The sequence below is a fragment of the Pogona vitticeps genome, chromosome 6, assembly GCF_051106095.1.
Source record: "Pogona vitticeps strain Pit_001003342236 chromosome 6, PviZW2.1, whole genome shotgun sequence".
In the NCBI taxonomy this organism is placed as follows: domain Eukaryota; kingdom Metazoa; phylum Chordata; class Lepidosauria; order Squamata; family Agamidae; genus Pogona; species Pogona vitticeps.
Window position 1 is genome coordinate 112751330 of NC_135788.1, and position 13139 is coordinate 112764468.

Below are 13139 nucleotides of genomic sequence, written 5' to 3' on the forward strand. Positions count from 1 at the left end.
TTGGGGAGTCCCAGGAGGCCCCCCAACCCGGAGCGTTGCGTCCTTTACTTGGGAGGAAAGGCCTCGGGGTGGTGGTCTGCAAGGCGGGGGGGGGGGCAAAGAAGGATCGCGGGACGGATCCGGCCCCTCCTCCACCTACTTGGAGAGCGGGCCGGGCACGAAATGGTTAACCCCCCCTTCCCCCCCCGACCCTTCCCATGTGCCTAAAGACGGAAGGGGAGGGCAGGCTGCGCTTCGTCAGGAGGGGCTCCCGGCGGCGCGGCCTCTTTGCTCATTTCCTGAGTTTGTGCAGCCCGGGGGTGTGTGTAGCTTGTGTGTGTTTGTAGGGGGGGCAGGTAGGATCCGATCCTGTGTCCTGCAATCGCCGCGTGCAGGGGCGTGCCGGATTGTTGCCCCCCCCACCCTTTTCTCGAAGAGAGCCTCCCGGGATCGGGTCCCCACCGGTGCTTGGTGCAGGTAGATCTCCGGAGCAACTGTGGGTGGGGGGTGGGTGGGTGGCGGCTGGGGGGGTAGAAAGCAAGGGGTGATTTTTTGGGGGGGGAAGGGGGGCTGCCCCCTCCTCGTGCGTTGGAGTTTGTGGATGGGGGAGGGAGGCGATCATGGGGAGACAGCCTGGCTTTATTGCCAATATCCACCGCACAGCGTCGGGAGAGGACCCAGGAGTCCGAGTCAGCCCCCCTCCCCCCTTTTCCAGCCCCCTCCCTTCTCCTTTTTTGCATCTCCTGCTTTCTAGCCATAGAAAGGCTAAAGGGGGGGGGTGTGGATCCCGGCATTTAATCTGAACCAAGGGCCCCGCCCCCTTTCCTCCCCATGGCCGAGGAGGGCGGGGGGAACCCAGGCGTCCTGGCTCCTTAACCCCGCCCCATTCACGGGGGGGGCCTAAAACGCTCGCTTTCGTTTCTCCTTCGGGGGGGGGAGAACCCAGGCGTCCGGCCGTTTAACCCCTTCCCTCTCTTGGAAATTCCGTCCAGCCTCCGAGGTGGGCTAGGCGGGGGGGGGGGGAAATCCCCTGGAAATCCCCTTTCTGCCCCCTCAACCCAGGCCGTCCGGCCATTGAATCCCTGCTCCTGATCTTTCTGGATTCCCCTTGTCCCGCCTCCCCCCCTCCCGCCACTCTTCTCCTGCAAATGGGGAAATGGTGCCCAGATCTTCCTAACAATGTGCTGCAAGTTTTTGTTTTTTGAACCGAATTTTCCCTCTGTAATTTCTTTTTGGCAGTAAGATTAGGAAGTTAAAACTCTCCACTTGCCTTAAAAACTTTCATCATCGGTCCAGGTCAAATCAGAGCTTGGAATGAACTAGTAACAAGTAGTGTAGTTACCTGAAACTACTTAATTTCTGCCCAAAGGAGTTAATGGTTGGATGTGATTTATGTAATCGTTATACTGTATTTCCGTTTTAGGCCAATGAACAACACTTAAACTACTTAGGTGTAACGAGTAACATTTACTTATGTAACTTTTTAAACGGCATTTTGAGGGGAATTTTTCAGGTTTTATCGTTTTAATAGTACTTAAGGGGCAGGGCCTTTAGTTTTTGTCTTTCCTGGTTTTGTATTGCTAAGGTGCAATATCAGAACTGGACACTACAGGGGGGCAAGAAAAACATCAAAGCAGCTGGGTAATAAAGCACAATGCTTGTTGTAACGGCCTGCTTAGTGTTTATTTATGTGTGGAACTTCAACAGCAAAATCTGCTGTCATGATGTGACGGGGTGCTAGCTGTACATGTCCAGAAAAGCAACTTGCTCCTTGTCATGTATGTGAATGTAGTATGTATAGGTCTTTTGCAAAGGTAATGGATGTTAACTACCTATTCAAGACCAAGCCATCTCTAAATACTTCATATTACAACAGGGATCGTTCACAACAACAGTGTTGCTTTGAATATCACCACCGCCACCAGGAAGGTTAAATTCGGAAGGAAAAAGGACACATCTGAGACAGATGGCCGATAATGCTGTTGCCCCGATGATCAAAACATCCATGTGTTTTGAATCCACAACCTGGTTCCAAAATGCCATTGGGTGTTACACCAGGCCTCAGCATCCTTCTGCATAAAACCCTTTATATTCTCTGTTGGAAATAAAACAGGGGAAAAATCAATTTGGATTTTAAACTAATAGTACTGTATTAGTTTGCTGTTGCTTGACATTAGCTGTTCATGCCCATTCTTGGACCTTAGAGACCCACACTGTTAGAAAAGAACAAAGTGTAGTTTATATTCTCAAAGGCTTTCATGGCTGGGATCCAATTGTTGTTGTGGGTTTTCCTGGCTGTTTGGCTATGTTCTTAAGGTTTTTCCTCCTAACGTTTCGCCAGTCTCTGTGGCCAGCACCTTCAGAGGACAGGAGTCGGAACTCTGTTTCTGTTCTGGTGCAGTTTGTGGGATAGTGTGGTTTCTTTAACTGAGCCCCTGGTGTATTCTTGTCACAAAATTACAGCAGTGCCCTGCAAGACGATGTTAATTGGTCCCACTGAAATCACTGTTTAGCGAAATCGTCATCATGCGAAATCCATTTCCCCATTGGAATGCATTGAAACCCGTTTAATGCGTTCCAATGGGGAAAATACCTTGTCCAGTGAAGATCGCCCATAGGGAGGCCATTTTGTGAGCGCCGATCAGCTGTAAAAATGGCTGTCCTGCGAAGCATGGGTCCGGTAAACACAGGGCAGCCATTCGCGAAGCCGATAATCAGCTGTAAAAATCATTGTCTTGTGAACAAATGGTTCGCGAAGCACAGACCAAATCATCATCAAGCGAAAATTCCCCCATTGGAATGACTGTTTTGCGAATCGCTATAGCAATCACAAAAAGTCATCGTTATGCGGATTCACCGTTTAGCGGGGTTGTCGTCTTGCGAGGTACCACTGTATGTGTTTAAAACATTTGAGGTGTAATAATTCCCCCTAGAGGCCACAAAGGCTTCTTGTCTTTTGCCTGAGGGAGGACACAATATTTGCTTTTTTATCTACGCACCAGTATTTTATTCTTCTCTTTCTTTTTTTACTTCTGTCAGCTGCCTGGCTTTAAGGCAGCCTTCACACTGAGGACTGGAGAACCCGATGATGAACAGAAACGGAGGCCCCAGAAGTAACAGAGAACGACGATGAGAAGTTGCACCTAGAACTCCGTGATGGCTGCTAAGCCAGTGGGCGCATCCACTTGGGTTCTCAGGTTCCCATCGCCAGCAGAACCGGGTGTCCAAATCAGTGTTGAAATGGAGGAGGACTCCCCTACTGTTGGGACCATTAAGGGGATCCTGAAGCGCTCACGATCCCGGAAGGACCGAATGGATAAAAAGGAAGCATTTGTGACCCCCCAGTGTTGGGAAGTCCGACAACAGACACTCCTGCCTACGCCAACGGAAGTGGAGGAGGAAAAGGATGAGGACGAAAAGGAGGCAGGCACCAAAATGTACGAGGAGATCCTGGATGATGATATTGAGACTTGCGTTGTCAATTTTGATAACGCCTCAGACCTGAAAGGGACAAGAGGGACAAGAACTGACGTGATGGTGGGGCCGAACTGTATGATTACTATAGAAGAAGAAGAGGTAGAGCTTGACAAACAGGAGACCCCAAAATCTGCAGTGTTGTTGACGGATGACATAGAAGCCTGCATAATATCTCCCGAAGAAGTGAAGGATCCTCAGGAAAAAGACGTTCCCCGAGCTGTGATTCTGGGTGGAGGTAGTTTTGAGGTCGTCGTGGCGTCCTCCGAGAGGGTGGGCCGATCCAAAGCAGAAAAGGCCACCCAAACTGAAGTGACCCAGGCAGACATCTCTAAGATTTGTGAGGTCCGTCTCCAAAAAATAGCTGATTCCAAGAAAAAGGAGTTGACTGAATCTGAGGTGGCATCGGATAAGGGTGACCAGGCCAGCATGGCTTCTTCAGAGACACCAGCTGATCCTAAAGGAGAAGGAGTGACCCATATTGAGAGAGGAGCAGAAGTTGGTCTAGCAGATGGAGACAAAAGAGACAATGAGAAAGAGCAGGCGGCCATTTTTGGAGAAGGCGGCATTGTCATGGAGACCGCTCGCCAGGGTTTCCGGTGGTTTCGATACCAAGATGCCGAAGGTCCACGGAAGGCTTACGGACAACTGCGGGAGCTTTGCCGTCTCTGGCTGAAGCCCGAGAGCCGCAGCAAAGAACAGATAATGGAGCTTCTGGTCCTGGAACAGTTTTTGGCCATTTTGCCTCAAGAAATACAAAGTTGGGTGTGGCAGCAGCACCCCGAAACATGTGGCCAGGCTGTTGACATGGTGGAAAAATTTCTAACTGGGCTTTCTTTGCTGGAGAGACATGGCAAAAAGGTGAGACATCTCAATGTGGATTGAAGGAATGGGATTTTTGGATTTCTTGAATTACAGGTCCCATAATTCTCCATTTGGGGGAGTGTTGCCTGACAGACAGACCCCGCACTGTGGGTCACCAGGGGAGAGGCCTCAACTGCAATCTCCCTGAGCTAGGCCTAGCTTTGTCCAAAGTTCCTGTGCTAGCTGGAGGCTTTATTCCTGAACAGAAAGTTAGGCAGAGCTTGGCCTAATTCAGACTCAAAGCCTTCCAGTTAAGGCCTTTTTCCCAGGTGAGCCACAGTTAGAGGTTTGTCTTTGGGCAGAACTTTCAGCATGGAGAGTTATGGGATTTGTAGTCCAAGAAATCAGAAAATCCCATCTTTGTTAGATAGTACAGTGGTGCCTCGCTTTACGATTGCCCTGCATTATGACGAATCCACTTTACAACAGTCTTTTTGCGATCGCAATTGCAATCGCAAAACGATGGTCTGAATGGGGGAATTTCGCTTTGTGATGATCGGTTCCCTGCTTCGGGAACCAATTCTTTGCAAAACGATGATTTTTCAACAGCTGATCGGCGGGTTCAAAATGGCTGTTGGGTAAATAAAATGGCTCCCAGCTGTGTTTAGGGACAGATTCCTCGCTATACAGGCAGCGAAAATGGCCACCGTATGGAGGATTCACTGAACAGTGAGTTTTAAGCCCATTGGAACTCATTGAAAAGTTTTCAATGCATTTCAATGGGCTTTTTATTTTCGCTTTACGATGTTTTCGCTAAACGGTGATTTTCCTGGAATGGATTATCGCTGTTAAGCGAGGCACCACTGTATATGATTTAGCCAAGCAGCACATTTTGTTGTTATGTGACATGTTGGGTTCAGGGCTCGGAAAACGTACTGTTTTTGGATTACAATTTTGGGCTTTTCTTTTTGGGGGTGGAGATGTTTTAGTAATTTGCCCATATAAATAGATATGGATCATTAAAAGTTCTAAAAATATATAGTTGGTAGGTTTATTGAGTTTCAGCAGCTCTGGCTTAAAGTGTTTATTTTTCTTTGAAACAAACCACCCTACCACTAAATTAAGCAGAACGAAAGCAAAACCAGAAATTTTCACTTGAAACAGGATGTGAGGAGAGCATGAACTTTGTTTTCAAGCAGAACAGCTATTCCGAGAAAGCAGTGATGGCATGGTGCGGCCCCTGTGAATTCAGGCCAGGCCAGTGTATTCCCCTGAAGTTCTTCATGTTTGCAGTAAAGTGTCCATCTTTGGCATCAGAAGTCCTTTATTCAGGACCTGTTTAAGCATCTCGCTTCCTGGTTGGCAGTATGCCTCACCGAGAGAAGCCTTTCTTGAGGAATTAAAAGGAAGGGTGCCATTACTGTGACTACCCTGCATATTGGAAATGGAGTGGAAGTAACCGTTCTTTGAGCTTTATGGTAAATTGCAAACCACATTGTTTTCTGAAAAAAATTAAATTGTCATACTAGAAAGACATTTCAGTAGTCTCTGAACAGAGACCAGGGCTATGTGTACATTATGCTTTTAATCTTTTTCTTTATCTGATTAAGCTGAATTCTGCAATGAGAAGACACAGAGCATATCATTCTGTGTGATTAATTTGTTCCAAAGCCCATCCAACCCCATTTTGGAATTCTTGGACATTTTTAAAATAAAATTCCTTTGCATCTCTTCCCCTCATGCTTTGACCTGGAGATCTTTCTGTTATTTTCCAAGATGCTTTCCAGCTTCCCATTCAGTCATGGGGACTAGAAACCTGGTGTGAAAATGGAAAGCTGGAGATTATGTCACAGTACTGGTTCTGTCGTTTTCTTCCCAGTGTATAGAACTGTCCTATTACTGGTCATTGTCCCGAGATAAATAACTAGATGAACTATTGCTGGTTCCTGGACCTTCATGCATGCTAAGGCCAGTGCAAGCCTTTAATGTTTTGATAAAGACTGCTGCAGCAGACAGGACTAATAAACAGGCAATAAACCTTTTTAAAATTGCATTTTCCTCCCAGGCACTGGTCACTTTTGACGAGGTGGCTGTGTATTTCTCTGAAGAACAGTTGAACCTTCTGGACAAGACTCAGAGTGGGATCTACCGTGAAGTTATGCTTGAAAACTTCGAAAACGTCCAGTCATTGGGTGAGATCATGCTGGCTGTGGGAAAGGGGCTTGAGGCCTACACAAATTTTTTTTTATTAGAAGGCAACTGAATCATGTTTGGTCACCCTGTTTTTCCACATGTGACAGGAAGAAAGAGACCCAAACTTCTTTCTGTCGAAGCACTAACTGGTTCAGAATTATTTGAGTGGCATTCTTTGATAAACCATTCCGTACTTTTGATGGAAATAAATTGTCCACCCTTCATCTTCTTCAATAATTGTGCTGATATATTCTCAAAAGCTTTCACAACCTGGATACAATAGTTGTTGTGGGTTTTCCAGGTTGTTTGGCCGTGTTCTGAAGGTTGTTCTTCCTAACGTTTCGCCAGTCTCTGGGGCCGGCATCTTTAGAGGACAGGAGTCAGAACTCTGTCTGTGCTTTGGTGCAGTTTGCTTGGATAGTTGAGTATTTATAGCTGTGGGAACAGCTTTTGTCCTGTTCAGGAGATTGGGTGATTATGGTGATCAGCATGTTTTTTTTTGTTGTGGGTATATTGTTGTGATAAGGGGGAGAGATTATCTGTCACTGTAATTGTTGGTGTCGTTAGGTGGTCTTTTGTGTGCAGTGATCACCGGTCCTTGTGGCTGGGTAGAGTTTGTTGTTTTAGTCTGCAGTATCTCTCATGTTCTTTGATTCTGGTGTGGATGCTGCATTTTGTGGTTCCAATATATACCTGGCCACAACTGCAAGGTATCCGGTATACTCCTGCAGTGGTGAGGGGGTCCCTTTTGTCCTTTGTTGACCCCTTCACAACTTATCACAACAATACACCCACAGCAAAAAAACACGCTGATCACCATAATCACCCAATCTCCTGAACAGGACAAAAGCTGATCCAACAGCTATAAATACTCAACTATCCAAGCAAACTGCACCAGAGCACAGACAGAGTTCTGACTCCTGTCCTCTGAAGATGCCGGCCACAGAGACTGGCGAAACGTTAGGAAGAAAAACCTTAAGAACACGGCCAAACAACCCAAAAATAGCAACCATTGTGCTTATACTTGAACTCTGTGAAACAGTTTTTTTTTTTAATGGGACATTTGCCAAGAACAAAAAATTAGCAGTGGAAAAATGTCCACTTTATATCACTGCCCTCTATTGATACTTAAAGAGGTTTAAGTTGAGATGAAAAAGTTATGTTTTGGGACCAGAACTTCCAGAATACCCCAGATTTGTAGTACAGAAATGTAATGTTTCCTATTTCTGGTTCTGAGTTTATTGTAGCTTATTATCTTTGAATTCAGATTATATTTGTCTTCGGTGTAGAAGGGATTGTCACTCTCGAATTGGCTTTCTCAGACACTGTTCCAAGTCTTCTATTCAGAGCGTGTTACCATCGTCTCTTGAGACTGAAGAATGCCAAATAATAATAATAATAGTATCTTTGGGTTATGTTATATTCTGGTAGATTGAAATCTTTATTTTTAAAAGAAAAATCCTTCCGTCAAATATTCTTTTTTAAACTGGTTCTTCTCACTACTGGTAGGATTTCCAGTTCACAAACCAGACTTGATCTTCGAAATGGAAAAGAGCAATAACCAGGAGATTTTTTCTCAAGACCCCAAGAACTCCAAGGAAGGGACCCCCATGGGAACTGGAGGTGAGGAAGGGGTGGCTCATAATATCACAGTCATAATTTTCTCCTTTGTCTAGTCATGGGACAATGTCCAGGGTTCCTCGGGGAGATTGCCCTTCAGTCAGAGATGGGTTTCTCGTTGCCTCCCATTCTTTCTTGCAACATGCAGGAGCCCCAGAAGGGAGCTTTGAGTTTGTTCTAGGACAAGGGTGGAAAGAATGCTATTACAGAACATGGAACAGGATCTAGTGGTCCAACCAGCACCCTGCTCCTTAATGGGATTTTCACAGAACATCCTAGAATAGGTGAACTTACCTTGTATTCAGCAAGGCAACCCTTATTTTCAAAAGCAGTTGGAAAATACTTGGTGCGTGTACCTTGTGTGCCCTGGCTTACCAGGGGCTTAGCAGATTCCACAACCTGGTGCCTATCATCCCCATAAACCTAGCCATTAGCTAGGCTGGTTGGGATTGAGTGGAGCTGTAATCTGAGACTTGTGGAGGTAGCAGATCGTCTACTGCTGCAGCAAAGTTTGTTGTTATGTGCCATCAAGTTGCCTCCGACTTACAGAGACTCTGTGGAGGAGCCACCTCCAAAATGCCCTGTCCTCCACAGCCCTGGTGAGCTCCTGTTGACCCAATCCTGCTGACTTACTTTAGGGAGCCTGCCCATCTCACATTTGATCTTCTTTTCTTGCTTCTCCTCCTTCACCTTCTGTGCCTTCTCCTTTCCAGACGTTGTGGAGGTCTTGAGTGAGTTGGAGTGCGAAGAACCGCCAACCAAGGGGGCTGCTGACCACCCGCGGGCTGTGCCAAGATCTGTGAGCCCTCTCAAAGATGGGGATGGCCCTTTTAAGAGCAGCCCTCCTGCCAAGGAAGAGAAGCGCCGTCGCTGGTATCGGACGGAGCCTCGCTTTGGGTGCCCCATCTGCGGGAAGACGTTCCCTTGGCAGTCAGCCTTGGCTCGTCACCGGCTTTCTCACTCCAGCGAGAAACCCTACCAGTGCTCAGACTGTTCTAAGAGTTTTGCCCAGCGCTCCAAGCTGGCCCGCCATCACTGCCTTCCGACTGGGGCGCTCTCCTGCGAGTGCCCGGACTGTGGCAAGCGCTTCTGTGACCGCTCCAAGCTGGCCCGCCACCAAAAGAGCCACGCCGGGGAGCGACCTTTCCGGTGCGACGTCTGCGGCCGTGGCTTCTGCCTGAGTTCGAAACTGTGGCAGCATCGGCGGGTGCACACAGGGGAGCGTGCCCACGCCTGTCCCGAGTGCGGGAGAAACTTTAGTCGCCGCTCCAATCTTATCCAACATCTCCGGGTTCACCAGCTCCGGCGGCAACAGCAGCAAGAGGGGCAGAGCCCGGGGTTCCACCCGGAAGAGCCTGACCTTCTCGGTGAGGAGGAGTGGGAATATGAGTGGATTGCCGACACCCAGGATAGGGAGCAGCCCAGAGAGCTCCGTGTTGAAAATGGAGAAGGCGACCCCGTTCCAGAGCCCTCCGCCGGGGATCGTGACGGGGAGGAGATCGTGGAGCTCCGCATCGGAGATTACGAGCACGGGTGGACGACAGAGATCAACGGGGGGGATCATGTGCGTGAGGGTGTCGTGGATTCATCTGAGAGCCGAGAACACCATCCGTTCTTGGAGAGTTCTTCTCAGAATCTGGGGAGTGACCAGATAGCTCAGCTCTGCAGTGAGATAGTGCAGTTCCGTGTAGGGGATTTTGCAGGGCGCGGGTGGAACACGGAGTTTGTGAGTGAAGACGATTGCTTGCTCATTGGCGATGAGAAGCCAAGACCCCCTGCCGCTCAGAAGCCCGGCCTCCATTTGGAGGCCTTGTCCAGTGGTCAAGGACTGTCGGCAGGAAATGAGGTCCCCCAGCACTCCGACGGTGGACGGAGGTTCACCCGGAGTTCCAGCCTCTCGCAACACCAACTCATCCGCAGTACGGAGGATCCCCACACATGCGAGAAATGCTGCCGCTCTTTCAGGTCACGTAGCCTGCTGGCCCAGCACCAGCTCGCACATGCCTTCAGGCAGCCCCATGCATGTCCCAAATGTCCCAAAAGCTTCAGCCACCGTTCCAAATTGCTGCGCCATCAGTACAGTCACACGAGCGAGCGCCCTTTCCCATGCAGGGAGTGTGGGAAAAGCTACAAGGACCATCCGACCCTCCTCCGGCACCAGCAGGCCCACGGCAAGCCCCAGACCTTGGGGTGTACGTCTGCCCCACAGACTTCTCCCTCCTTTACCAGCCCCATGGTGGTGATCTTATAAATACTCAGGAGTGCCAGAACTGGGCACAAATTCCACCGCGGGAAGCATCCCCTGTATTGTTACAACTGGAATCCTTGATGTGACGAATCCTATTTATAACGGTTCTTGGTTATTTTGGATGGGTCCTTGGGTGGCTTTTTAAAAATTGCAGTTTTGATACCATGTTCAGTCTTTTTGAGTAAGCGTTGGGAAAGTTGTTTGAAAAGGGAGAGAGGCTATGTATTGGAAACTTAAGGGCAGCAAACCTGGAAATCCAAGTATCCTGCACTTGCAAATGTCTGCAATATTTACCCCCTCACTGAAGGGTTATTTCAGTCCAATCTCCAGAGGTATATCTCCCCTCGCCTTCACGTCCAGAGGTCAGTGCAATGACGCCAGAACCCACGCTTTCATCCAGCAAACATAGCTGCCATCTTTTTTACTTTCTACAAAAAGTGGTAGATCCTCAGGCAACATCTTGGAAATGTCCCCTGCCTTCTGTGTCCTACATAATCAGTCCACAGTAAATGAGTCTGAACTGGATGGAACAGTGAGATGCTAGCTGAGAGAGGATCCCGTTGAGCTGCTGAGGACTCAGCAGGCAGGGAGAAAAAAATCTACCTGTTGTAACAGATGCTTGTGTCTCTTTTCTGCCGTGTATCAGAGGACAGTTGGGGCGGAGGGAGTCCTTGCATACAGAAAGCTAGTATGACAAGGAAAGATGATTTAGAACCTTTCTCCCAGATATGCCAGAGATAACTGCACATTTTCCCCTCACATAGATGCAGTTCCTCCTCACTCCCACTGTGATCTGAGATGATCTTGTTCAGAGAAAAGTTTACTATCTCATCACCTCTTTGTGTGAATTAGGCCTGAAAAGGCTCAATGTGAATGTAACATTACCTTTTGTTTAGGGCTAAATTATATTTGCTGAAACAAAATTTTGTCTTACAGGGGGTTTTCCCCCCACAAGTTTCTTCTTGGTTTTACAGTTCTCCCTCAGGGCTTTACTTGAGATTTTTTTTAGTGAAAAAGAAACTACTGCCGTTTCCCCCCCTCTACCTCATTCTGGTCTTTGTCTACTGTGAATGTTTCCCTCATGGGCTTCAGTTATGTGAGGAAGATGGAGGAGCCCTTCAGGAGCTGGTTCACAATGGTTTACTACCTGAAGCACAGAAGCAAATAGCAACCCCCCCCGTCATCCAAGCCAGCCAAGCTCTTTGAACATGAGGCAGAACATCTCACCTCCATCCCTCAGCAGTAATATAACCTCCTTCTTTTGTCTAATGGTAGGGCTGGCCCTGCTTGGATGATTCAGCATCAGTGAGAGGGGTTATGAGGTAGTTGTTGTGATCTGGTTGTTTATACGTATGGGAAATAAAATCTATTTTCTATTTTGTTTCTTTGGTTTCCCAGCAAAATCAGTGAAGCAAAGTTTTCAGCTGTAGAACACACACACACACGCACGCGCACACGGGCTTTCCTTGTGGCTCAAGGGGGTAAATTGTTATTCTCATTTTCTCTGGCACAGAGTCTCACAGCCGCCTCTGACTGAGGACTGGGAAGGAAGCAACCCTTCAGTTGTCTCCAGCTCCTAGCATTAGTAATGGTGGGAACTGCAGCCTGACAGGATTTGGAGGGCCATGCATTTCTAAGCCTCAGGAAGCTTATAGAGATCGTGCCAGTCCTGGTTAAAATAAAAAATCTCAAGGCTGGACTCCTTCCCCTGCAAATCCTGCTCCTCCCCATCAATGCTGCTGTTGGCTTCCTAGTCTAGTAGCGATGGACCGGTGATACTTTTTCTTCTGTGACCACAGGTTGCGAATCTCTGAGCTAGAGGGACCAATGGCACCTTCTCAAATCCCCCAGAAGATGTAGGGTTCAGAAGCAAGGATAAGTGCAACTCCCTAACTTTCTTTTGACTTCCCAAATTCTTGTGCCTTCAGCAACAGCCTGACACAGGACCCTGTAGCAGGCTGAAACTTTCAGTACGAAGGAGATGTGCATCATTTGAGTTGGTCCAGAAGTCCACTTATGTTCTCGCCGAATAATTTTGTTTTATTTACCTGTTGCTTTATTTCATTTTTAGGCCATGTTTCTCCCCAGGTTGGCTCATATTGGTCAAAACAAGTTAGGCTAAAACACCGTAAACTATAAAGTAGGAAAACAGTTAAATGTAGTAGTAGTAGTTATCAAAGAAGGACTTAATCTTAGCCAAAGATTAATCTCTGCCAAAAAGGCACGTCTTTGGCTGTTGCGGAAAGGATAAAAGGGATGAGGGAAACCTAACCTTTCAAGGGAGAGCATTCCACAACCTAGGAGCAGCCATCACTTGTATTCCTATTAAATGTGGTTGCGACAGCAATGGGACTGAGAGAAGGACTTTGAAGATCTTAAGGGCTGGGAAGAACTCGTGTGGGGAGATACAGTCCCGCAGATAGCCTGGACCCAAGCCATATAGAGTTTTAGAGGTCATGAGCAGCATTTTGTAGTGGGCTGCATTTTAGCACGAAAGCCAATAAGGGCATGGCTGTTCGTTGCGTCATCCTTTGTATTTTTCTCTACCTTTACAAATACTCTGGTTAAGACCACCATTCCTTTTGGCAGTTAAAAGAAAGTAAAAAGCAAAGCATTCACTCGTGTGTCTCAGAGATAAACCTAAGTTCAAAGCATTCCCTGTTTTTTCCCCCATGACTGCTTTACCTTGTGTCTACTTTTCAGCAAAGTTCCAAATAGAGTAGTCGTAGATTGAGCTGGAATTTTTAGCATGTATACATGACTGAAACAGCGACATCTATGTTGGCTTGGGCATGTTGTGAAAATGGCTGATGGTTGGATT

The 13139-nt window shown here is 47.6% G+C and overlaps 1 protein-coding gene and 1 long non-coding RNA gene across 3 annotated transcripts in view; both read left to right on the forward strand.

The window, feature by feature from the left end:
• LOC144583411 (uncharacterized) overlaps window positions 1–13139 on the forward strand; it is a 409702-nt gene that overhangs the window by 90721 nt on the left and 305842 nt on the right. The gene's annotated exons all lie outside the window — the stretch shown is intronic.
• LOC110086412 (uncharacterized) lies at window positions 190–11701 on the forward strand. 2 transcript variants are annotated; one of them, XM_072976916.2, is made up of 5 exons: window positions 190–456; window positions 3019–4314; window positions 6323–6449; window positions 7960–8073; window positions 8784–11701. In XM_072976916.2, exons 2-5 carry the CDS (start codon window positions 3136–3138, stop codon window positions 10319–10321), a joined length of 2958 nt encoding a protein of 985 aa, XP_072833017.2. In that variant the 5' UTR covers window positions 190–456; window positions 3019–3135; the 3' UTR covers window positions 10322–11701. The 2 variants fall into 2 exon arrangements, with proteins under 2 accessions (XP_072833017.2, XP_072833018.2); XM_072976917.2 differs by lacking the exon at window positions 190–456 and adding an exon at window positions 901–979.

Bases quoted from the DNA above. Each gene is read 5' to 3' on its own strand.
- LOC110086412 (XM_072976916.2), top strand. From the start codon at position 3,136: ATGGCTGCTAAGCCAGTGGGCGCATCCACTTGGGTTCTCAGGTTCCCA. The intron at 4,315-6,322 runs GTGAGACATCTC...TTTTCCTCCCAG, and splicing joins TGGAGAGACATGGCAAAAAG to GCACTGGTCACTTTTGACGA. The intron at 8,074-8,783 runs GTGAGGAAGGGG...TCTCCTTTCCAG, and splicing joins GACCCCCATGGGAACTGGAG to ACGTTGTGGAGGTCTTGAGT.